The 27,015-nt window shown below is 40.6% G+C and overlaps 1 protein-coding gene across 2 annotated transcripts; it reads right to left on the bottom strand.

Annotated features, from left to right (window-relative positions):
- Positions 1-317: 317 nt before the first annotated feature.
- LOC124000439 (amyloid protein-binding protein 2-like) lies at positions 318-24,449 on the bottom strand. Of its 2 annotated transcripts, none has more exons than XM_046306792.1 (13): positions 24,084-24,449; positions 23,586-23,674; positions 10,405-10,556; positions 10,199-10,322; positions 9,919-10,087; positions 9,726-9,815; positions 9,494-9,561; positions 9,294-9,399; positions 8,597-8,721; positions 3,070-3,155; positions 2,606-2,796; positions 2,158-2,323; positions 318-2,038 (listed from the first exon to the last, which is right to left on the bottom strand). In XM_046306792.1, the coding sequence occupies exons 1-13, from the start codon at positions 24,219-24,221 to the stop codon at positions 1,782-1,784; spliced, it is 1,761 nt and encodes a 586-aa protein (XP_046162748.1). In that variant the 5' UTR covers positions 24,222-24,449; the 3' UTR covers positions 318-1,781. The 2 variants fall into 2 exon arrangements, with proteins under 2 accessions (XP_046162748.1, XP_046162749.1); XM_046306793.1 differs by having other exon boundaries at positions 24,319-24,425.
- Between the last annotated feature and the right edge of the window lie 2,566 nt (positions 24,450-27,015).

The following is a 27,015-nucleotide window of genomic DNA, read 5'->3' as shown; positions in this document are numbered from 1 at the left end:
ACACAACGTGCCATTGAAACACAGGAGTGATGGTTGCTGATAATGGGCCTCTGTACGCCTATGTAGATATTCCATTAAAAATCAGTCGTTTCCCGCTACATTAGTAATTTACAACATTAACAATGTCGACACTATTTCTGATCAATATTGTTGTCATTTTAACTGAATTTTGTGTGTGCTTTTCTTTCAAAAACAAGGACATTTCTAAGTGACCCCAAACTTTTGAACGGTAGTGTGTCAGGTCAAACATATGACCTTCCTGTCTCTCTCCAGTGTGGGTATGTGGAAAGCAAGCATGCTAAGAACCAGAACAAGAGCACCTTTGGCTGATCGTCCTTTAAGGCGAAGGCTTGGACTTCAGTTGAAACATAACAGCACATGTAACAATAACATCCATTAGACAGACATGCATTTGTTCAAAAACAAGGCAATAATTTCCATTGACCTAGTCCACACACAATGGGGTACTTACTACATTACATTGGAATAGGTAATCCTTCACTAGGCAAATGGTTTCTAAAATGAAAACACAAGGCCTATTCTATTGTTAATGGTGTGTTTGAGGACCCCTGATCTCGTTCCCAGACACTTCAGCCCTAAGGCCCGAAGAGTCTGGTAGTCCAACGGGTCAAACTTGACCTTCGTTAGCCAGTACAGAATGCTCCTGAAGCATAGGCTTAATCTAACAACCAATCATCTCCCACAACCTTCCCCCTAACCCTCCCCCGTACGCTAGCATACCACAAGCACAGAGCCATGCCTCGCAGTTGTGTGATTCGCTAAAATGAAATGACAAATACTTTACTCCGTACGGTCACTCCCACTAAGGCCAACTTTGAATCGATGTACCAGGCTTATATGCACAATAGCCTGGGGATGATGCTAGAGGACCTCCGTCTGGGCGTTTGCACTGGAACACAGGGAGGGAGTCATCCGAATAGCAGGTTTAAGCTCACCTGTTTTTGGTTTAGTTATATGAAATTCTTTAGAAATACTTGTAATTTTAATTCCTAAAAAAAAAGTACCCACGTACACTTTCAAATAAACTACACGTAAGTGCAACAACAACAAATCTACTGAGCACAATTGTGGTCAAATTTAATACACACACTGGTGCATTTCAAATTCATCAAATCACGGACAACCTTTAAGCACGAGCATAAAGACTGCGCCAACGTCTTTAGATGGAGACAAAAACAGGTGTTGCAAAAAGGAAACTGAAGATTTGGTCCATGGATGAAATCTCTTTTGTAAACTCCCTCATGACATTAGAACAATAAAATAAGGATTCCAGCCAGAAAAAGTAACTTGCTCTTTATAATTGGCCAAAGTAAAAAGGTTCTCCATCCATGCTTGTAGGGGACATCCCAATGGTCAACAAAGGGCAAGCGCTGACCAAAAATGAAGCCGAAAACAAACCAATTCCTATTCTAGAGCTAGAACACACTGATGTCGTTGTTTTATTTTTCCCCCTTTTCTCAATTCCTCTTACAGAAGACTGAAGGTGATGAAAGCGATGTTAGGTGATGCGAAGTGGATCGCAAGAGGTTCCTTCCATCAAATGTTCAATACCGGTTTGATCACAGGAGAATGCCCCCGTTGGGCGCAAAAGTGAGCACAAAAACACTAGATTATATGCATTCCACAGGCGATAGTGCATTTTCCCATAGCCAACCATATAGCTTGATGTGGAGAGGGTGTGTTCAACAAATGTAAGTGAGCCGTGAACACCTTTAGCGTTTCTATCAGTATGTGGGCATGTGTGTGTCTGTGTGGTGAGCCTAAGCAGGTGGGCCAGCCCCATTGTTCTGTGACAGTAGGAAGGACTGCACCACCTCCCCGGTGGCCTGGGGGCTGGTGTTTACGTCCTCTAAGGCATCAGCCACAGCAAACTGCCGGTCCCTCAGCCGGTTCCAATTGGATAAAATATTGTGGTACTCAAAGACTTTCTCATAGTTCCCCACAGAGTTGTAAAGTTTAATTAGGCCCCTGTAGTCGTATTCCAGTCCACTGTAGCCCTCCCCAAACAGCTTCTTACCTGCAGGGGAGAGACACACACAAGTAAGAATATGGAACGGTAGAATGAGGAAGAATATATTACAAAAAAAGAAGTGTACACGAGGGAAGAATAGACCCCAATCTAGCCTGAAGACTGACCGATAGCAATGGAGCGCAGGTAAAGCCTCTCTGCATCTTCATACTGGTTCATGTCGTAGTTGTAGAGAGAGGCTAGGTGGCCCACAGACAGAGCCACCTCATAGTCCTCCTGACCCAGAAGCTGCTCCTTGATCTGAATGGCCTTGATGTGCATCTCCTCTGCCTCCTGAAAGAAACAGGGTAAGTGAGACCTCAGTCATCCACAGCCTTGAGGTGTGCATTTTCAACTACCATAAAACCCCAGAGCCCCTGTGACATTTAAGCCTCCTTAGAAAGAGAAGTGAAAAGATTCACTTCCTGCTATCAAAGTGAAATCACAGGGTTGGTAAACACTGTGGAGAAGATTTGATGGAAGTTCACCAGACAGAGCATAGGATGACAGTATGTCAGATGTCAACCACTGCATGTTTTCTACAGACACTTGGATGAAAGGGAGGGATAACCTGACCTTGAACTTCCTCATGGACTGGTAGAGGCGGCCCAGGTTGCCATAGTGCTTCGCTGTCTGAACATTGAACTCCCCAAAGGCTTTCTTGGCCAGCTGGAGAGAGGAGAGGTGGAGGTCATGGGCATCCTGGAGCAGCCTCTCCTCTGTCTCCTTGTTGTGGCAGTCAATAGCAATCTCCTCCAGGATCAGAGCTGAGGGAACAGCACAACACAGTCAGAAAGAGGACAGAGTCAGATGGTCATCTGAACAAGTTAGTTAGGAAATGAAAGATATCTACTGATCCAATCTATTTATTCTTCAAATTACAGACCTCTCATCACCTCCATGATAAAACAAATCCTCTACATTAATTTACTCTACCGCAGTGGAACGCATTGATACCCGTGAGATTCACAGACATCCGTGTGCCCATCACAGAGGCCGGGGAACAGGAGTACACAGATAGTTGTGAAAGCCGTTTTTACCTTTGACTCTTTTGGAGGAGGCCAGCAGCAGATGATCCTCCGGGAGAATGTGAGTGATAATGTCTATGGCCCGCTCTGCATGGAATCTGTACACAAAATACCCAGAGGGCACAGCAGAGGAACAGATTGAACTCAGCGACAGTTACATCAGAAGCTAAAGCACAAACATGGCCTGCATGAACTTCAGAGGTTGGAATACAAGTAAGAGTACATAACATGAATGGAAACCAAGAACCTTGGTCTAAATTTAAGGTCATAAGAGATGGTGACATAGGGCTGAGCGACATGGCCTAAATATCAGCACAATATTGTTCACATTTTTTTTTTAATTAAAGTTCTAAATATGCTTTATGAGTAGGGTATGATGGGGGTGGGGCTTGGTGTGTGTGGAAGGAGGGAGAGACAACTCAAGAAGCAAAACAGAATAAACTATAAAAATGGACATTACACAGGGCAGAGTGGCATTTACACACTTAACAAATCAAACATTAAAATACCATTATACAAGGTAAAGTAAAAATCCAAACCAGTCTGTGCATCAATACAGGTGTATATAGTAAAATATGGTATACTGCCGAGCCCTGTGGAATTTGTATTTATAATGGATCCCCATTAGCTGCTGCCAAAGCAGCAGCTACTCTTCCTGGGGTCCAGCAAAATTAAGGCAGTTTATTCCATTTGAAAAACATTACAATGCATTCACAGATTTCACAACACACTATGTGCCCTCAGGCCCCTACTCCATCACTACCACATATCTACAGTACTAAATCCATGTGTATGTATCGTGTGTATGTTATCGTGTGCCTATGTTTGTGTTGCTTCACAGTCCCCGCTGTTCCATAAGGTGTTTTTTATAATCTGTTTTTTAAAATCTAGAATTACTGCTTCCATGAGTTACTTGATATGGAATAGAGTTCCTTGATGTGGAATAGAGTTCCATGTAGTCATGGCGCTATGTAATACGGTGCGCCTTCCATAGTCTGTTATGGACTTGGGGACTGTGAAGAGACCTCTTGTGGCATGTCTTGTGGGGTATGCATGGGTGTCCAAGCTGTGCGCCAGTAGTTCAAACTGACAGCTCGGTGCATTCAACACCTCTTAAATACAAGTAAAAGTGAAAGTCAATCTCCTCCACTTTGAGCCAGGAGAGATTGACGTGCATATTATTAATATTAGCTCTCTGTGTACATCAAAGGGCCAGCCGTGCTGCCCTGTTCTGAGCCAATTGCAATTTTCCTAAGTCCTGTTTTGTGGCACCTGACAACACGACAGAACAATAGTCCAGGTGTGACAACTAGTTCCTGTAGGACCTGCCTTGTTGATAGTGCTGTTAAGAATGCAGAACAGCGCTTTATTAAGGACACGCTTCTCCCCATCTTAGCGACTGTGATATTAATATGTTTGACCATGACAGTTTACAGTCCAGGGTAACTCCAAGCAGTTTAGTCACCTCAAATTGCTTTATTTCCACATAATTTATTACAAGATTTAGTTGAGGTTTAGGGTTTAGTGAATGATTTGCCCCAAATACAATGCTTTTAGTTTTTGAAATATTTAGGACTAACTTATTGCTTGCCACCCACTCAAACTAACTGCGACTCTTTGTTAAGTCTTTTAGTCATTGCAGTCGCTGTAGTAGCTGACATGTATAATGTTGAGTCATCTGCATATAGACACTCTGGCTTAACTCTTTATCCACAATATATACATTTTGCCAGCAACAGACATTGATCATTCACGTCAAAAGCTGCACTGAAGTCTAACAAAACAACCCCCCCCAATCTTTTTATCATCAATTTCTCTAAGCCAATCATCAGCCATTTGTGTAAGTGCTGTGCTTGGTGAATGTCCTTCTCTATATGTATGCTGAAAGTTTGTTATCAATTTGTTTACTGTACAAGCATTGTCTGGTCAAACACTATTTTTTCCAAAAGCTTACTAAGGGTTGGGAAAGGGGACTTAGCGGAATTACTTTTGCTTCCCTCCAAGCCTGGGGGCACACACTTTCTAGTAGGCTTAAATTGAAAATATAGCAAATAGGAGTGGCAATATCATTCGCTATTATCCTCAGTAATTTTCCATTCAAGTTGTCCGACCCCGGTGGCTTGTCATTGTTGATAGACAACAATCATATTTTCACCTCTTCCACACTAACATCACAGAATTCAAAATTACAATGCTTGTCTGTCATAATTTGGTCAGATCGACTTGGATATGTAGTGTCAGCATTTGTTGCTGGCATGTCATGCCTAAGTTTGCGAATCTTGCCAAATTAAAAAAATCTAATCAAATTTGAATTAGTCACATTAATTAGTCACAATTTGAATTAGTCACTGTGAAATTAAATGCTTACTTATCAACAATGCAGTTTAAAAAAATAAAATAAATACGAATAAGAAATAAAAGTAACAATTAATTAAAAGGCAGTAGTAAAATAACAATAGCGAGGCTATTTACAGGGGGGTACCGACACAGAGTCAATGTGCGGGGGCACCGGTTAGTCGAGGTAATATGTACTTGTAGGTAGAGTTATTAAAGCGACCATGCATAAATGATAAAGTAGCAGCGGTGTAAAAGTGAGGGGGAAATGCAAATGGTCAGGGAGTCTTATAGCTTGGGGGTAGAGGCTGTTTAGAAGCCTCTTGCACTGGTCTGGACCCCTTGCACTGGTCTGGAGCAATGAAGTGGTGACACAGGGTACGGTACTAAACCACAGATTAGCTCTAAATCCCGCAGCATCATTGCAAAACGTTTAGTGGAGAAACCACTGTAGATAGAGTATCTCATGATAAGCTGTAGACCACACTAACTCAGGCGAGCAAAACCTTGAGACTCCTTAGATATTGTGCACCAGCTGTTATTTACAAAAATCCATAGTCCACCGCCCCTTGTCTTACCAGACGCCGCTGTTCTATCCTGCCGGTACAGCGTAGAACCAGCCAGCTGTAAGTTGATAATGTCGTCGTTCAGCTGCGACTTCGTGAAGAATAAAATATTACAGTTTTGAATGTCCCTTTGATAGTTTAATCTTCCCCATAGGTCATCGATTTTATTTTCCCAAAGATTGCACGTTTGCTAGCAGAATGGAAGGCAGTGGGGGTTTATTCGATCGTCTGCGAATTCTCAGAAGGCAGCCTGCACTCTAGCCCCTTTTTCTCTTCATGCAAATGACAGGGATCTGGGCCTGTTCCCGGGAAAGCAGTATGACATTCACGCCGGGCTATTTAAAGGAAATAAAGGATTCTGCCAGTTTGTGGTGAGTAATCGCAGTTCTGGTGTCCAGAAGTTATTTTGAGTCATCAGAGACAGTAGCAGCAGCAATATTATGTACAAAATAAGTAAAACACAAAGAAACAAACAAAAAACACAATTGGATAGGAACACGTAAAATGTCAGCCTTCTTCTCCAGCACCATCTTTTCAACATTAAAGTAGTTGGCAATATCAGTTGGTTTTGTGATGAATGAGCAATCTGATTAAAAGAATGATGGAGGTGAGTTTGCCTTTCCCCCCCCAAAATGTCATTTAACCTCTACAGGATGGGTATCCCGACCTCGGGACAATTGACCTAACGTAGGCTATTGCGATTATTATGAGGTTGTAAGTAACAAGAACATTTCCCAGGACATGGACATATCTGATATCGGCAGAAAGCTTAAATTCTTGTTAATCTAACTGCACTGTCCGATTTATAGTAGCTATTACAGTGAAATAATACCATGCTATCGTTTGAGGAGAGTGCACTGTTATGAACTTGAAAATGTATTAATAAACCAAATAGGCAGTCTTGATACAAAATTTGGAACAGAAATAAATGGTTCATTGGATCAGTCTAAAACTTTGCACACACACTGCTGCCATCTAGTGTCCAAAACCTAAATTATGCCTGGGCTGAAAAATAACAAAACAACGTGGTTTTTTTCTTTGTATTATCTTTTAACAGATCTAATGTGTTATATTCTTCTACATTCATTTCACATTTCCCCAAACTTAAAAGTGTTTCCTTTCAAATGGTATCAAGAATATGCATATTCTTGCTTCAGGTCCTGAGTTACAGGCAGTTAGATTTGGGTATATCATTTTAGGAGATAATAAAAAATAAAAAAGTGCAAATCCTTAGCAAATCATTCTTTATTTAATTTATCTTTGTTTCATAGTGTAGTTTCTTTTTATTCAGTTTAGTAACATGACTTCTCAATCTGCAATTAGTTTGACAATTGGTTGTGTAGCCAGACTTATTTTCCATTCCTTTTGCCTCATCCCTCTCAACCATACCATTTTTCCATTCATCATCAATCCACAGGGATTTAACAGTTTTCAGTCAATTTCTTAATGGGTGCATGCTTATTATTAACTTGAATAAGCAATTTCATATGTCAAGTGCATTGTCGGTTTTCTACTCATTACACACCACAGACCAGCATCTTCTTTACATCCATAACATAGGAATCACTACCAAACCTCTTGTATGACCTCTTATACACAATATTAGGACCAGCCTTTGGAACTTTGGTTTTCCTAGATATGGCTTCTATATTGTGATCAATACATCCGATGGATCTGGATACTGCTTTCAAGCAAATATCTGCAGCGTTGGTAAAGATGTGATCAATACATGTTGATGATTTCATTCCTGTGCTGTTTGTAACTACCCTGGTAGGTTGCAGGCACTGGTTACAGTGTAAAGCTTTTTCTTGAGTGGGCAGCTTGATGAAAACCAATATTTAAAATCACCCAGAAAATATACCTCTGTTGATATCACATACATTATCAAGCATTTTACACATTATCCAGATACTGATTGTTTGCACTTGGTGATCTATAGCAGATTCACACTAGAATGGGCTTTAAGTAAGGCAGATGAACCTGTAGCCATATTACTTCAACAGTATTTAACATGAGATCCTCTCTAATCTTTACAGGAATTTGGTTCTGAACATAAACAGCAACACTTCCACCATTGGCATTTCTATATTTTCTGTAAATGTTATAACCTTGTACTGCTTCAACTGTATCAAAGGTTTTATCTAAGTGAGTTTCAGAAATAGTCGGAATATGAATGTCATCCATTTCTAGCAAATGATTGATTTCATGAACCTTGTTTTCTAAGCTACATATGTTTAAGTGGGCTATTTTGAGCACTTTTCTTCTAGGATGCTTGCTTGCTTTATTGCTTTACTGGGAAGCTTAGCAGCAGTAGATGTGCTCATGTTCTTTGTGTTAGTGCAGGGTGCGCTTCACACAGTGGACTTCCTCCTAGGGCTCACCGGCTTAATGCTAACAGTATAAATCTGGTTCAAAGGCACATGATTACTGCATGCAATAGCTGTAAAATCAGTACAGGCATTACGGCAGTTAAAGGGACATAAATTAGGTTACTTATATTGTGTCTACTGACGCCCCTGATATATTGCACATTTGCTGAAGCATTATGACAACTCTGCGTCACAATGGTAGGGATTAGCTGAGGTGGGCTTGGGTCGTTGATAAGTCATCGTCTCAATGGTGACAAAACGATTACTCACAGTGCATTGTCAAATTTGCCAGAGCTGTACAGATGCACATAGGAGGAGTATGCCAGGTCCTCGTGTGCTGTGGCCACATGGATATTCTTTCCCCCGAAAACCGACTGCCGGATATCTAGAGCCGTCTGCAACATTAACACAGTTTCAATAATCACACATTTGATACACCTCCCCTCTCTGCTGTCTATCTACAGTTGAAGTCGGAAGTTCACATACATCTTAGCCAAATACATTTAAACTCAGTTTTTCACAATTTCTGACATTTATTCCTCATAACAATTCCCTGTTTTAGGTCAGTTAGGATCACCACTTTATTTTAAGAATGTGAAATGTCAGAATAATAGTAGAGAGAATGATTTATTTCAGCTTTTATTTCTTTCATCACATTCCCAGTGGGTCAGACGTTTACATACACTCAATTAGTATTTGGTAGCATTGCCTTTAAATTGTTTAACTTGGGTCAAACGTTTCGGGTAGCCTTCCACAAGCTTCCCACAATAAGTGAAATAATCTCTGTAAACAATTGTTGGAGAAATGACCTGTGTTATTCACAAAGTAGATGTCCTAACAGACTTGCCAAAACGATATAGTTTATTAACAAGAAACTTGTAGAGTGGTTGAAAAACGAGTTTTAATTCCAACCCAAGTGTGTGTAAACTTCTGACTTCAACTGTACATCTCAGACCAACTCTCTCACCTGGTATATTGCAACTGATTGGCAGATGTTATCCACATTCAACAAATAAAAACCATAATCAAGGAGAGTGTCTGAATACTTGGGATGCTTGTGTCCAAAATGCTCACTGCAAAACAACAAGGAAACAGACATTAGTGAAGGAGACAGACAAATACTAGCGTATACATTTTACAACACACAGTGTTGTGAAACTAACCTACCGTGCCAGGAAAACAGCATGCTTTATCAGATGCTCTGCCTTCCTGAACTCCCTCTTTACTACACAGGCCTGTAGGTCCAAACACATGAAACCAAGCTAAGTGCCAACTACAGTCTGTAGTAGCATAAATTACTAATACAGCATTACAGTGGCTCTTATGACCGTAAGGGAACATCTCAAAATTATTTGTTTATCCATTCATAGTCTAACACAGGAAAAGGGACCACTCATACCTTGGAAGCCTGTCTTAGGACATCTACCACAACCTTAACAGGCAAACCCACTGTGATCTCTTTCATTGCCTCTATGCACCACCTGTAGGCCTGCACAAGACATGATATAGGTGACGATATCTACAGGAAAAACCAGAACACCAAAAAAATCTAACCACCACTTGATATAAAGTATCTCTTTAATGCAAAATACCTCATCATAAAGGCTCTTAGCAAAGAGCAGAGCACACAGCTCTCCATAGAGTGCAGCTTTGTTGGCCTGATGACCATGTTTGGCCAGTTTGTCCATGTACAGCTGGGCCAACTTGACAGTCTCTTCACCAAGATGGTACTTGCAGTTGCCATTCCGGACATGAAGCAACCTAAGAGAAAGTGTTGAGTCTAGCAAGCTTTTGTGGGCAAATATAAACTAGGAGTTACCAGCCATAGAACTAGAATCAGAACTGAATATACTAACTCTGGGACCAACTTACCTGACACAGCACTCCACAGCACGGTACCAGTGCAGAACCTCATCATGCAGTGTGCACAGCTGCAGACACGCCAGAAACACATTCTCTGCATCACCATACCAGCCTGCATCAGACAGAAAGCCACCTACAGGACAGGGTCAACATTAGTACAACAAGACACAAAAGTTGAAGAAAAGTGAGGAAAGTTGATGGGTGCAGGGGCCTACCTAAAACAAAGCCAAAGTGAATGGCCTTCACTTTCACATGGGCATCAGACTCTGCAATGTAGGAGCAGCGACGGCTGAAGGAGTTGGCCAGGACGGAGGCGACTTTCACCCCATGATCCATCAGGGCCTGGAAGCAGTGGTGCAGGAGGTGTCTGCAGGCACACACACAAAGACAGGGCATAAAGACGTGATACAAACATACAGTTGAAGTCGGAAGTTTACATACACCTTAACCAAATGCATTTAAACTCAGTTTTTCACAAATCCTGACATTGAATCTCGACACCACTACGCAGACGACACCATTCTGTATACATCTGGCCCTTCTTTGGACACTGTGTAAACAATCTTCCAAACGAGCTTCAACGCCATTCAACACTTCTTCTGTGGCCTCCAACTGCTCTTTAATGCTAATAAAACTAAATGCATGCTCTTCAACCGATCGCTGCCCTCACCTACTTGCCCGCCTGCCCAGCAAATCAAGTCAAATTATATTTGTCACATACACATAACCATGATGTTAATGCAAGTGTAGCGAAATGCTTGTGCTTCTAGTTCCGACAATGCAGTAATAACCAACGAGTAATCTAACCTAACAATTTCACAACAACCATCTTATACACAAGTGTAAAGGGATGAAGAATATGTACATATAAATATATGACTGAGTGATGGTACAGAACAGCCTAGGCAAGATGCAGTAGATGGTATAGAGTACAGTATATACATATGAGATGAGTAATGTAGGGTATGTAAACATTATATTAAGTGGCATTGTTTAAAGTGGCTAGTGATACATTTTTACATTCATTTTTACATTATTAAAGTGGCTGGAGTTGAGTCAGTCTGTTGGCAGCAGCCACTCAATGTTAGTGGTGGCTGTTTAACAGTCTGATGGCCTTGAGATAGAAGCTGTTTTTCAGTCTCTCGGTCCCTGCTTTGATGCACCTGTACTGACCTCGCCTTCTGGATGATAGCGGGATAAACAGGCAGTGGCTCGGGTGGTTGTTGTCCTTGATGATCTTTATGGCCTTCCTGTGACATCGGGTGGTGTAGGTATCCTGGAAGGCAGGTAGTTTGCCCCAGTGACGCGTTGTGCAGACCTCACTACCCTCTGGAGAGCTTTACTGTTGTGGGCAGAGCAGTTGCCGTACCAGGCGGTGATACAGCCCGACAGGATGCTCTCGATTGTGCATCTGTAAAGGTTTGTGAGTGCTTTTGGTGACAGGCCAAATTTCTTTAGCCTCCTGAGGTTGAAGAGGAGCTGCTGCGCCTTCTTCAACATGCTGTCTGCATGGGTGGACCAATTCAGTTTGTCCGGGATGTGTACGCCGAGGAAATGAAAACTTACTACCCTCTCCACTACTGTCCCGTCAATGTGGATAGGGGGGTGCTCCCTCTGCTGTTTCCTGAAGTCTACGATCATCTCCTTTGTTTTGTTGACGTTGAGTGTGAGGTTATTTTCCTGACACCACACTCCGAGGGCCCTCACCTCCCCCTGTAGGCCATCTCGTCGTTGTTGGTAATCAAGCCTACCACTGTAGTGTCGTCTGCAAACTTGATGATTGAGTTGGATGCGTGCATGGTCACGCAGTCGTGGGTGAACAGGGAGTACAGGAGAGGGCTCAGAACGCATCCTTGTGTGGCCCCAGTGTTGAGGATCAGCGGGGTGGAGATGTTGTTACTTACCCTCACTACCTGGGGGCAGCCCGTCAGGAAGTCCAGTACCCTGTTGCACAGGGCAGGGTCGAGACCCAGGGTCTCAAGCTTGATGACGAGTTTGGAGGGTACTATGGTGTTAAATGCTGAGCTGTAGTTGATGAACAGCATTCTCGTATAGGTATTCCTCTTTATCTAGATGGGTTAGGGCAGTGTGCAGTGTGGTTGCGATTGTGTCGTCTGTGGACCTATTGGGGCGGTAAGCAAATTGGAGTGGGTCTAGGGTGTCAGGTAGGGTGGAGGTGATATGGTCCTTGACTAGTCTCTCAATGCACTTCATGATGACAGAAGTGAGTTCTACAGGGCAGTAGTCGTTTAGCTCAGTTACCTTAGCTTTCTTGGGAACAGGAACAATGGTGGCCCACTTGAAGCATGCCTTGTTAAAATCCCCAGCTACAATGAATGCAGCCTCAGGATATGTGGTTTCCAGTTTACATAGAGTCAAATAAAGTTTGTTCAGGGCCGTCGATGTGTCTGCTTGGGGGGGGGGGGAATATACGAGGCTGCGATTATAATTGAAGAGAATTCTCTTGGTAGATAATGCGGTCGACATTTGATTGTGAGGAATTCTAAGATCACATCACTACTCTGGACTAGAGGTCGACCGATTATGATTTTTCAACTCCGATACCGATTATCGGAGGACTAAAAAAGCAGATGCCGATTAATCTGCCAATTTTAATATATATATTTGTAATAAGGACAATTACAACAATACTGAATGGACAATAAACACTTGTTTTAACTTAATATAATACATCAATAAAATCAATTTAGTCTCAAATAATGAAACATGTTCAATTTGGTTTAAATAATGCAAAAACAAAGTGTTGGAGAAGAAAGTAAAACCGCAATTACGTGCCATGTAAAAAAGCGAACGCTTAAGTTCCTTGCTCAGAACATGAGAACATATGAAAGCTGGTGGCTCCTTTTAAAAAGAGTCTTCAATATTCCCAGGTATGAAGTTTTAGGTTGTGGTTATTATAGGACTATTTCTCTCTATACCATTTGTATTTCATATACTTTGACTATTGGAGGTACTTTAGTATTGCCAGCCTAATCTCGGGAGTTGATAGGCTTGAAGTCATAAACAGCGCAATGCTTGAAGCAACGAGCCAGGCGGCCCAAACTGCTGCATATACCCTGACTCTGTTGCACAGAACACAAGAGAAGTGACACAATTTCCTTAGTTAACTTCTTTGGGGTAGGGGGCAGTATTTTCACATCCGGATGAAAAGTGTGCCCAGAGTAAACTGCCTGCTGCTCAGGCCAAGATGCTAGTATATGCATATTATTAGTAGATTTGGATAGAAAACACTCTGAAGTTTCTAAAACTGTTTGAATGATGTCTGTGAGTATAACAGAACTCATATGGCTGGCAAAAACCCAAGAAAAAAAGAGAGATAAAAATCCAACCAGGAAGTGGGAAATCTGAGGTTTGTAAGTTTTCAAGTCTTAGCCTATCCAATACACAGTGTCTGTGGGGTCATATTGTACTTCCTAATGTTTCCACTAGACCTCAACAGTCTTTAGAATCTTGTTTCAGGCTTCTACTGTGAAGTGGGAGAGAATGAGAGCTGATTGAGTCATGGGTCTGCCAGAAGGCCATGTGCTCAGTCAGGCGCGCGCCCGTGAGAGTTAGGTCCGTTCCCTGTACTCAGATTATTCCAGTGTGCTTTTTCCGTAAAGCTTTTTTGAAATCTGACACAGTGGTTGCATTAAGGAGAAGTACATCTTTAATTCCATGCATAAATTGTATTTTCATCCACATTATTGATGAGTATTTCTGTAAATTGACATAGCGCTCTGCACTTTCACCAGATGTTTTGGAGGCAAAACATAACACGCCAATGTAAACAGAGATTTTTGGATATAAATATGAACTTTATCAAACAAAACATACATGTATTGTGTAACATTATGTCCTATGAGTGCCATCTGATGAAGATGGTCAGTGATTAATTGTATCTCTATTTATGCTTTTTGTGACTCCTCTCTTTGGCTGTGTGGCTGTGTTTTTTGTGACTAGGTACTGACCTAACATAATCACATGGTATGCTTTTGTCGTAAAGCCTTTTTGAAATCGGACACTGTGGTGGGATTAACAACAAGTTTATCTTTAAAATGGTGTATAATACATGTGAGGAATGAGGAATTTAATTATGAGATTTCTGTTGTTTGAATTTGGCGCCCTGCACTTTCACCGGACGTTGGTCAGGTGGGACGTTAGCGTCCCACGTACCCTAGAGAGGTTAAAAGAAATTCATGTCAGCAGGCAATATTAACTAAATATGCAGCTTTAAAAATATATACTTGAGTATTGATTTTAAGAAAGGCGTTGATGTTTATGGTTAGGTACACATTGGTGCAACGAAAGTGCTTTTTTTTCGCAAATGCGCTTCTTAAATCACCCGTTTGGAGAAGTAGGCTGTAATACAATGATAAATTAACAGGCACAGCATCGATTATATGCAACACAGGACAAGCTAGATAAACTAGTAATATCATCAACCATGTGTAGTAAACAAGTGATTATGTTAAGATTGATTGTTTTGTATAAGATACGTTTAATGCTAGCTAGCACCTTACCTTGGCTCCTTGCTGCACTCGCATAACAGGTAGTCAGCCTGTCTCGCAGTCTCCTCGTGGAGTGCAATGTAATTGGCCATGATCAGTGTCCAAAAATGATGATTTCCAATTGTTATGAAAACTTCAAATCGGCCATTCCAATTAATCGGTCGACCTCTACTCTGGACGGTTCTGACTTAGAATACGTGGACAACCACAAATACCTAGGTGTCTGGATAGACTGTAAACTCCCCTTCCAGACTCACATTAAGCATATCCAATCCAAAGTTAAATCTAGAATCGGCTTCCAATTTTGCAACAAAGCCTCCTTCACTCATGCTCCCAAACATACCCTATCCTACCAATCCTTGACTGTCCTACCAATCCTTGACTTTGGCTATGTCATTTACAAATTAGCCTCCAACATTATACTCAGCCAATTGGATGCAGTTTATAACAGTGCCATCCGTTTTGTCACAAAGCCCCCATATACTACCCACCACTGTGACCTGTATGCTCCCGTTGGCTGGTCCTCGCTACATATTCGTTGCCAAACCCACTGGCTCCAGGTCATCGATAAGTCTTTGCTAGGTATAGCTCCGCCTTATCTCAGCTCACTGGTCACCATAGCAACACCCACCCATAGCACGCGCTCCAGCAGGTATATTTCACTGGTCATCCCCAAAGCCAACAACTATTTTGGCCACCTTTCCTCCCAGTTCTCTGCTGCCAATGAATGGAATGAATTGCCAAGATCACTGAAGTAGGAGACTTATATCACCCTCACTAACTTTAAGCGTCAGCTGTCAGAGCAGCTTACCGAATCACTGCAGCTGTACACAGCCCATCTGTAAATAGCCCATCCAACCAACTACCTAAATCACCAAATCACTACCTAAATCACCATATAAAACATTTTTTAAATTAAATAATAATCCAAGTAAAAATTCCCTCTTTTTTTATTTAACCTTTATTTAACCAGGTAGGCAAGTTGAGAACAAGTTCTCATTTACAATTGCGACCTGGCCAAGATAAAGCAAAGCAGTTCGACAGATACAACGACACAGTGTTACACATGGAGTAAAACAAATGTACAGTCAATAACACAATAGAGAAATCTGTATACACTGTGCAAATTAAGTATGGAGCTATGGCAATAAATAGGCCATACAGTCAATAATACAGTATAAACAAGTATATATACAATGTGAGCAAATGAGGTGAGAAGGGAGGTAAAGGCAAAAAATGCCATGGTGGCAAAGTAAATACAATATAGCAAGTAAAACACTGGAATGGTAGTTTTGCAATGGAAGAATGTGCAAAGTAGAAATAAAAATAATGGGGTGCAAAGGAGCTAAATAAATGAAATACAGTTGGGAAAGAGGTAGTTGTTTGGGATAAATTATAGGTGGGCTATGTACAGGTGCAGTAATCTGTGAGCTGCTCTGACAGTTGGTGCTTAAAGCTAGTGAGGGAGATAAGTGTTTCCAGTTTCAGTGATTTTTGTAGTTCGTTCCAGTCATTGGCAGTAGAGAACTGGAAGGAGAGGTGGCCAAAGAAAGAATTGGTTTTGGGGGTGACTAGAGAGATATACCTGCTGGAGCATGTGCTACAGGTGGGAGATGCTATGGTGACCAGCGAGCTGAGATAAGGGGGACTTTACCTAGCAGGGTCTTGTAGATGACATGGAGCCAGTGGGTTTGGCGACGAGTATGAAGCGAGGGCCAGCCAACGAGAGCGTACAGGTCGCAATGGTGGGTAGTATATGGGGCTTTGGTGACAAAACGGATTGCACTGTGATAGACTGCATCCAATTTGTTGAGTAGGGTATTGGAGGCTATTTTGGAAATGACATCGCCAAAGTCGAGGATTGGTAGGATGGTCAGTTTTACAAGGGTATGTTTGGCAGCATGAGTGAAGGATGCTTTGTTGCGAAATAGGAAGCCAATTCTGGATTGGAGATGTTTGATATGGGTCTGGAAGGAGAGTTTACAGTCTAACCAGACACCTAAGTATTTGTAGTTGTCCACGTATTCTAAGTCAGAGCCGTCCAGAGTAGTGATGTTGGACAGGCGGGTAGGTGCAGGTAGCGATCAGTTGAAGAGCATGCATTTAGTTTTACTTGTATTTAAGAGCAATTGGAGGCCACGGAAGGAGAGTTGTATGGCATTGACGCTTGCCTGGAGGGTTGTTAACACAGTGTCCAAAGAAGGGCCAGAAGTATACAGAATGGTGTTGTCTGCGTAGAGGTGGATCAAAGACTCACCAGCAGCAAGAGCGACATCATTGATGTATACAAGAAATTAACCCTGTGACACCCCCATAGAGACTGCCAGAGGTCCGGACAGCAGACCCTTCGATTTGACAGTTAGGTCAGTTAGGATCACCACTTTATTTTAAGAATGTGAAATGTCAGAATAATAGTAGAGAAACTGATTTATTTCAGCTTTTATTCATTTCATCACATTCCCAGTGGTCAGAAGTTTACATACACTCAATTAGTATTTGGTAGCATTGCCTTTAAATTGTTTAACTTGGATCAAACATTTTGGGTAGCCTTCCACAAGCTTCCCACAACAAGTTGGGTGAATTTTGGCCCCTTCCTCGTGACAGAGCTGGTGTAACTGAGTCAGGTTTGTAGGCCCCCTTGCCCGCACACACTTTTTCAGTTCCGTCCACACATTTTCTATAGGATTGAGGTCAGGGCTTTGTGATGACCACTCTAATACCTTGACTTTGTATTCCTTAAGGCCATTTTGCAACAACTTTAGAAGTATGCTTGGGATCATTGTCCATTTGGAAGACCCATTTGCAACCAAGCTTTAACTTCCTGACTGATGTCTTGAGATGTTGCTTTAATGTATCCACGTAACTTTCCCACCTCATGATGCCATCTATGTTGTGAAGTGCACCAGTTCCTCCTGCAGCAAAGCACCCCCACAACAAGATTCTGCCACCAACGTGCTTCACGGTTGGCATGGTGTTCTTTGCCTTGCAAGCCTCCCCCTTTTCCTCCAAACATAACGATGGTCATTACGGCCAAACAGTTCCATTTTTGTTTCATCAGACAAGAGGACATTTCTCCAAAAAGTACAATCTTTGTCCCCATGTGCAGTTGCGAACTGTAGTCTGGCTTTATTATGGTGGTTTTTGAGCAGTGGCTTCTTCCTTCCTGAGCTGCCAGGTTGTGTCGACATAGGACTCGTTTTACTGTGGAAACAGATACTTTTGTATGTTTCCTCCAGCATCTTCACAAGGTCCTTTGCTGTTGTTCTGGGATTGATTTGCAATTCTCGCACCAACGTAAGTGCATCTCTAGGAGACACAACTCGTCTCCTTCCTGAGCAGTATGATGGCTGCGTGATTCCATGCTGTTTATACTTGCGTACTATTGTTTGTACAGGCAAACATTGTACCTTCAGGCATTTGGAAATTGCTCCCAAGGATGAATCAGACTTGTGGAGGTCTACAATTTATTTTTTGAGATCTTGGCTGATTTCTTTTGATTTTCCCATGATGTCAAGCAAAGAGGCACTGAGTTTGAAGGTAGGCCTTGAAATACATCCACAGGTACACCTACAATTGACTCAAATTATGTGTTTAAAGGCACAGTCAACTTAGTGTATGTAAACTTCTGACCCACTGGAATTGTGATACAGTGAATTAAAAGTTAAATAATCTGTCTGTAAACAATTGTTGGAGAAATGACTTGTGTCATGCACAAAGTACATGTCTAACCAACTTGCCAAAACTATAGTTTGTTAACAAGAAATTTGTGGAGTGGTAGAAAAACTAGTTTTAATGACTACAACCTAAGTGCATGTTAACGTCCGACTTCAACTGTACATGAGAACAGCAGCATAAAGGCTCATCTGTCAATGTGTGACAAGGGCATTTAACATTGGCTTAAGGCTCTTGTCAGATCCCTTTCATTTCACGTAATTGTGGGGTCAGATTCCTATTGCGTGGTGAGGAGGAGCTCCTCGGCTCCACGTCCAGAAGTCATTTATCCATTCATTGTAGTCATTGTGCTCTGTAGAGTCGCTATTTTTGCGTGTCAAATAACCTGACATTCCCGGATTACTCGTTATATTAATAAAGTCTGATATAAATCAGCAGTTTAGAAAAAATAAGGGTACAAGACTGTGTACATATGTGGCTGTGTTGACTAAATCATATCACTACATATCCCATTGAGCTAAGCGGGGAGAGGATGCCCGTTGTCACAGTTCCAAGACCAGTTAGAAACATCCAGCTAACCCTACGCCAATGGATTTCAAAACTGAACTTGGATTCGCGTCAACAAAACAATAAATAATTTTTACATTTATTTCAAGAATATTTCTTAGTTACATGCTTGTATAACTAGTGTCATGACTGTCCTGATCAGGTCAGGTTACAGGACCACAACCCTACAGATGATCTCTCAACCCCAACAGAGGAGAGATCTAGGGGTCTGAAGATGTGGGGGTTTTATGAACCCTCACGCCCATGGTAAATATTAACCAACAGACAACATTCCTGTGTCCTCTTCTGTCAGCCACAATGGTGGTCATGACGATAGATGGAATATAATTTTGTTATTAAAGGTTAATAGATGACGGAATTACGAAAACATTGTAACTGTAAGAATTTTCCTAGGATATGCGTGATGTTTATATATTGTACGTTGTGTGGAAAATCTCCAAATCAAAGAGAATGTTTTGGTAAAGATGAAATGTGAAGTTAGTTGTAGAGGTCGACCGATTAATCGGAACGGTCGATTAATTAGGGCCGATTTCAAGTTTTCATAACAATCGGAAAATCGGTATTTTTGGGCACCGATTTCTGATTATTTAAAAAAAAAATTACATTTTTACCTTTTATTTAACTAGGCAAGTCAGTTAAGAACACATTCTTATTTTCAATGACTGCCTAGATACTGTGGGTTAACTGCCTTGTTCAGGGGCAGAACGACAGATTTTCACCTTGTCAGCTCAGGGGTTACAACCTTGCAACCGCACAGTTAACTAGTCCAACGCTCTAACCATTGCACTCCACGAGTAGCCTGCCTGTTACGCAAATGCAGTAGAAGCCAAGGTAAATTGCTAGCTAGCATTAAACTTATCTTATAAAAAACAATCAATCATAATCACTAGTTATAACTACTAATCCAGGTAAGCAGGCAATAATAATAACCAGGTGAAATTGTGTCATTTCTCTTGTGTTCATTGCACGCAGTCAGGGTATATGCAACAGTTTGGGCTGCCTGGCTCATTGCGAACTAATTTGCCAGAATTTTACGTACTTATGACATACATTGAAGGTTGTGCAATTTAACAAGAATATTTAGATAAAATACCGAACGGTTCCGTATTTCACTGAAATAATAAACGTTTTGTTTTCAAAATGATAGTTTCTGGATTCGATAATATTAATGACCAAAGGCTCGTATTTCTGTGTGTTATTATGTTATAATTAAGTCTGATTTGATAGAGCAGTCTGACTGGGCAGCAGCAGTCCCGTAATCATTCATTCAAACAGCACTTTCTCCAACACTATGTTTTTGCATTATTTAAACCAAATTGAACATGTTTCATTATTTATTTGAGGCTAAATTGATTTTATTTATGTTTTATATTAAGTCAAAATAAGTGTTAATTCAGTATTGTTGTAATTGTCACTATTACAACAACAAAAAGTAAAAAGAAATGTTTAAAAAAGAAATCGGACGATTAATCGGTATCGGTTTTTTGGGTCCTCCATTAATCGGTATCGGCGTTGAAAAAGCATAATCGGTCGACCTCTAGTTAGTTGCCTAAAAATGGATTTGAGTCAAATCTAGATCTTGCCTCTTAACTTGGTACGCCCAGAGAATTGCCCTAAAGGCGGTCACGCCCACTTCTGACCCGAGGGTATAAGATATCTGAGTGAAGAATTAACATATCAGACTAAGTGACCCGAGCTGCAGCCAAGGTCTAAAAAGTAAACGAACCCAAAACCCAACTCAAGGTTGAAGACAAATAAATATTTCTCTACCCATGCTACTAATGAGTAGCTGTGTCTAAGCAGGTGAATTCAAGCCAGACCACCTAACCTCCACTACCCATCGAATCGTGGTATCTACACTGTTTCATTCCTACGCTGTGAGCCCTGAGCTACAGAGCTGTCTGACCAAAAGGACACTGACATTGTGAGGACGACCAGAGAGTTGCGCCTGAGAAATGCTTCATTGAGAAGCCTAAACGACCCACGTGGAGCTTCCCATCTGATACCTCCCACACGTAATTACATCATTATATTCTGGCCCATAAGGGTGGCAGTTTGGGGCAAGGCTATGGTTAAAATAAGCATAGCTGACAAATGCACCCAAATTTATATTTCTCTTGTGTACTTTCTCTTTTTCTCTCCCCTTTAAATCCCCATTTTGGGTGACACGCGCCATAATGTGTTGGCCCGTTATACTAAGTTCTAATCAATAGCCTAGACTGTGTGTTGTGTATGTGTATATTTTATCATCATTTTAGCTTTCTAGTAAATAAATACTCAACTAAGATTGGTGTGGTACGAACTCATTGGTGGGACCCGGGTCCGTGCAGATTCCCGGATTATGCGACGTTCAGAATGAGACTGTAGAGGAAACTGATTAATTAGAGACTGTAGTGAAAATCGATATTCTTAGTTAATTTGTGAAATAGAAACTCAATTAAACTATTTTTTCCATGGTGCCCCAGGTTAATGAGTTAATAATTGCTTGATTCAGTTAATCACGCAATTAGAGACCTTTAATCATTCGATAAGCAACAGTCGTCACATTAACTAATACAACGTCGCAACACTAGCAAAGGAGTTTTGAAGTTGAGGGTGCAGTATTCATGAAGTTTGGCAATAAGGACAAAAACTAGACATATTTAAGAATATATGCCCTGATATCGGGAGTTGACTTTAAAAGTTTGATTAAACAGTGAATATACGATCCCAAAATCAGCTCCAACTGTCAATAGTAAAACAAAGCTTAAAAGGATGTTCGAATGAACCCTGAATACAGAAAATTAATGGTGAAGTCACTTCCGGACACGGTAGACTCCTCCTCCTCACCACTCTATAGGTCATTATCAATAAAATGTCACAATAAGGTGCAGAGATTTTGATTTGCCTTCAAGGGGGCAAAGAGATCCCCAGCTCTGCTGAAACCATTGACAACTACCTGCAGTTTTCAAGGGATCGCTAAATAAAAATATTAACTATTTTGTTATAATATCATCAACTGTTGATGAGCATAATCTGAACGACAATTGTCTCATTAAACCATGCAACACAATTACGCACATTTAGATCTATCAGTTATACAGTTATACAGCAATGGAGTTATACAGCAATTAACTCCATGCTTTTCAGTAAACATAATTTGATAATGTAATTTCAGATGTGTGGGTAGCCTCACAATATCGTTCAATATTGGCCACCATTAATTGGATATTTGAGTGAATTTAATTCATTTGGGTAAGAGAGATATACAGAAACATTTACATTGTGGACCCAAATGATAGCACTTAAAAGTAAGAATCAAAGATCTTGTTTCCAAAGTGGTCCTCGATGGTAAGAACAGTAACACATTATTATTAAAAGGAAATCCAAAATAACAAACAATGAATACAATAATGTATATTAACATCCTAAAGTGGCAATTTTCATTAACTTTAAAAAACTAAAACATATTCATTACACATTTTCTAACCTTAAAAAACAATCATACCCATCTTTCAAATAAATAAACCTGACCAGCAGTAAGGGCACAAGAAGATAGTGGAGTGGTTTCCCTTAGTTGGGCAACCTTTGCCTGCTTTTTAAAGCTATTCTACTTTTTCATTGCTTGATCTCCAAGGGGAGGCTATTCCATAGACAAATGTCTGCATAGAAAAAAAGTGCTCCTCGCAGTACCGTTAACTCTTGTGATTTTACAAGACATAACACTAGCTCTGGTATTGTAACTGTGCTGGTTATAGACCATATCAATGTAATAATAATATATATGCCATTTAGCAGACGCTTTTATCCAAAGCGACTTACAGTCATGTGTGCATACATTCTACGTATGGGTGGTCCCGGGGACCAGTGGGTTCGATCCCGGGGATCGAACCCACTACCCTGGTGTTACAAGCGCCATGCTCTACCAACTGAGCTACACAGGACCACGTGTGTTTTTTCATATAACTTGGAGCAAGATCATTTAAGATGTCAAACATATGATTGAGTTTTAGTCGGTCCACTCTGAACTCCATAGGCAACAACCAATACTACCTATTGAAGTTAAGATTATCCCCTTTTCAACATTGTTTTCAAGAGTATTTAATCCCGATTGCTGCTGACAGGCATGACTCATGGACCACGTCAGTTTACAAATTGGCTAGCTAGCGAATAACAGATCATGTCAACATGGTCAGTTAAAAAGCAAGCAGAAGTCCGACTGACAACATTACCAGGACTTGCCGATGTCAGGATCTTTCCAAAAGCCTAATCTCTGATGAAGCAACCTAAATGATAAATGGCATAAATTTGTTTAGCTAGATATATGCCAAATGGATAAGTTACCCTCACATATCTGAAATTACATGATCAATTGATGTTTACTGATCATGAAAAGCATGCTGTTACTTGCTGTATAACTCTAATAGAGCTAAATGTGGAATACAATTAAATTCATAGATCTGTCTATGCTATTCAAGAGTTGATTATATTGAAACCAAATAGACCTAGTTAAAACATTTATTTAACAATTCCTTAAACATCACGCAGTTGTCAATGGTTTTATAGCAGAGCCAGGGGTCTCCATGCCCCCCAGCAGCCAAATGGAATGCTCTGCACCACATTGTGACATTTGATTGATAATGACCTATACAGAACCAAACAAGTACCTTTTATCAGATGCCCGTAGAACTTTGGCAAACACCTCTAGTTCACAAAACTCTCCCCCCAGTTGGCAGAGCCGACCCTGCTGGTACAGCTGGGGAAACACGAAAACAGGTTATGAAAGCAAAAAAAGGACAGGCGTGTCAGAGAATGATTATCAACATGTAGAATTTGAGTGTGAGATCCCACTAACTACTGTTCAAAACACAATGTTTTCACAGATCACAACATATGATGTTTAGAGACACTCCCAATTAAAATCATGAACACGTGCTACTATTTAGGACTTCAGCAAGAAATGCACTTTTAAGACATGTTAACAAACAATTTTTGTCGTCAGATGACTATTAGTCTTTGGTTTATGGTTAAGCTTGCTAAATAGCATGATAGCAAATAATCAGTTGATTTGCTTTGCAAAGCGTTTGATAGCCAAGGTCAGCTAAAACGAGTCACTTCTCGCGAACATTACGTTATATAGTTAGCAAACTAGACTATGAACGTACCTTGTAATACACATCAAATTGAATATTCTCAGGGATGCAACGAATATCCCTTCGCGATCGACTGTAATTGTCCACCACTGCTGATATAGCAGTGTTGTACAGAGTCTCTGGGATCCATTCGAGCTCCAATGCCGCCATGTTGTTTTCCTTTTCTACAGCAAGCGACACCCCCTCTCGATCTACCGTAGCTAGCTAGCTAACCACCTTGCCAAGTTTGAACTCCTTTTTCGTGTACCTTCTCATGTAGCAAAACAGTTTTGAGTCTGTCATCGGGTTAAGCTCCAGCATTAACTAATCATCCGCCATGTTCCTAAGAGGATACGCACTGAGCCAGTCCCATCAGACAGAAACAGATGTTTCACCGGATGTATACATTTGAAGCATCCGGTTAGTGTAAACACTCATACAGCTAAATAAATACTAAGTACTTCCAGGTCAAATGTTTTTTGGACTCTTCAAAATAATTCCGTTCTGCATACATTGTAAATTAATAATTAGGGTAAAAATGATAACTTTGCACAATTGTCGATATATTTCGTACTAGTTATAATACAAATAACATTCCAAGTATTTGTGATTTATAAAAACAGTATATATATATATATATATATATATATATATATATATATATATATATATATATATATATATATATATATATATATATATATATATATATATATATATATATATATCTACACACACTAACTTTCAAAGGTTTGTCCATGTTTAAAAAAAAAAAAATGTTGTACATTAAAATAACATCAAATTGATCAGAAATACAGTGTAGACATTGTTAATGTTGTAAATGACTATTGTAGCTGAAAACGGCCTCTCTACATAGGCGTACAGAGGCCCATTATCAGGAACCATCACTCCTGTGTTCCAATGGCACGTTGTGTTAGCTAATCCAAGTTTACAATTTTAAAAGTCTAATTGATCATTAGAAAACCCTTTTGCAATTATGTTAGATGAAAACAACTGTAGCTCAGTTGGTAGAGCATGGTGCTTGTAACGCCAGGGTAGTGGGTTCGATCCCCGGGACCACCCATATGTAGAATGTATGCACACATGACTGTAAGTAGCTTTGGATAAAAGCGTCTGCTAAATGGCATATATTATATTTTATTTTTATTATTATAAAACTGTTGTTCTGATTAAAGAAGCAATAAAACTGTCCTTCTTTAGACTAGTTGAGCATCTGGAGCATCAGCATTTGTGGATTCGATTACAGACTCAAAATGCCCAGAAACAAAGACCTTTCTTCTGAAACTCGTCAATCTATTCTTGTTCTGAGAAATTAAGGCTATTCCATACGATAAATTGACAAGAATCTGAAGAGCTGGTACAATGCTGCGTCCTACTCCCTACGAAGAACAGCGCAAACTGGCCCTAACCAGAATAGAAAGAGGAGTGAGCAAGAGGACAAGTACATTCGAGTGTCTAGTTTGAGAAACAGACACCTCACAAGTCCTCAACGGGCAGATTCATTAAATAGTACCCGCAAAACACCAGTTTCAACGTCAACAGTAAAGAGGCGACTCCGGGATGCTGGCCTTCTAGGTAGAGTTGCAAAGAAAAAGCCATATCTCAGACTGGTGTAACAGAATAACTTTACGTCCGTCCCCTCGCCCATACCCGGGCGCGAACCTGGGACCTTCTGCACACATCAACAACAGTCACCCTCGAAGCATCGTTACCCATCGCTCCACAAAAGCCACGGCCCTTGCAGAGCAAGGGGAACTACTATTTCAAGGTCTCAGAGCAAGTGACGTAACCAATTGAAACGCTATTTAGCGCACACCGCTAACTAAGCTAGCCGTTTCACATCCGTTACACTGGCCAATATAAATAAAATATTAAGCTGGGAAAAAGAACACAGACACTGGACAGAGGAACTCTAAACCAAGAGAGAAACGACAACGAACAGTTCTGTCAGGTGCAGAAAACACTAAACAGAAAAGAACTACCCACAAAACACAGGTGGGAAAATGCTAGCTAAGTATGGTTCCCAATCAAAGACAACGATAGACAGCTGTCCCTGATTGAGAACCATACCCGGCCAAAACAAAGAAATACCAAAACATAGGAAAATGAACATAGAATGCCCACCCAAATCACACCCTGACCAAACCAAAATAGATACATAAAAAGCTCTCTTAGGTCAGGGCGTGACAACCTCACTCTGACCATTTTACTCGCCCTAGCAGAGCTGGTTCGGCTGTTTTCATGTTATCCAGAGCGTTGGTGACTGTAACTACGCTGCTGGCAACAATTTATTATTTTTTGCCAACGTTTACTGACACCGGCCATATTCAACTGGTGTTGAGCGTTCAAAAATTCATCAGTTATTCTGTGCTCTGGCACAGGTACACTCAGACGAAAGTGCTCTGAAATTGGAGTAGATAGTCAGAGCAAATTTATAAATGCACCTAAATGTCCATTGAGAACGCACATTGACTATACCACAAAGCTAAACTAAGAATGACAGCAATAATCAGGTCAATAAACGTTTTTTAGTTAGTTAGATAACATATAGTCAATATACTGGGAAGTTCGATGTATTAGTAGCCAACAAACGTTAGGTAGCTAGCTAACATACCGGTACATACTGCTGTAATGATATACTATGCGGTTTGTAAGGATAGTGTATCTAACAAATTGTCAGCCAAATTGTCAGCCAAATAAGGTAACTTATTTGAAAAGTCATTACTTTATTACATTGCTCAACATTTTCTTAACATTTGTCATAATTAGTTAAAGCAATTAATTTATATCTGCTCTCATTGGACTTCAGCTGCATATTTTATGCCATTTTCTTCAAATCGGAAAACGTTGTGAAACCACACCCATTTTCGGGAAGTATTGCATTATGGGCCCTAAAAGCACAGAAATAGCGTCCACTGCTGGTATACTTCATATTTTGGTGAAT

The sequence above is a fragment of the Oncorhynchus gorbuscha genome, linkage group LG16 (genome assembly GCF_021184085.1).
Source record: "Oncorhynchus gorbuscha isolate QuinsamMale2020 ecotype Even-year linkage group LG16, OgorEven_v1.0, whole genome shotgun sequence".
Classification (NCBI taxonomy): Eukaryota; Metazoa; Chordata; class Actinopteri; order Salmoniformes; family Salmonidae; genus Oncorhynchus; species Oncorhynchus gorbuscha.
The sequence above is the reverse complement of the archived record's forward strand: the minus strand, read 5'-3'. Positions and strand labels throughout refer to the sequence as shown.

Excerpts from the sequence above, each read along its gene's own strand:
- LOC124000439 (XM_046306792.1), bottom strand. The coding sequence starts at position 24,221 with ATGGCGGCATTGGAGCTCGAATGGATCCCAGAGACTCTGTACAACACT. Across the intron at positions 10,088-10,198 it reads GCTGTGGAGTGCTGTGTCAG|GTTGCTTCATGTCCGGAATG; the intron begins GTAAGTTGGTCC and ends ACTTTCTCTTAG. Across the intron at positions 9,400-9,493 it reads CATGCTGTTTTCCTGGCACG|TGAGCATTTTGGACACAAGC; the intron begins GTAGGTTAGTTT and ends GTTGTTTTGCAG.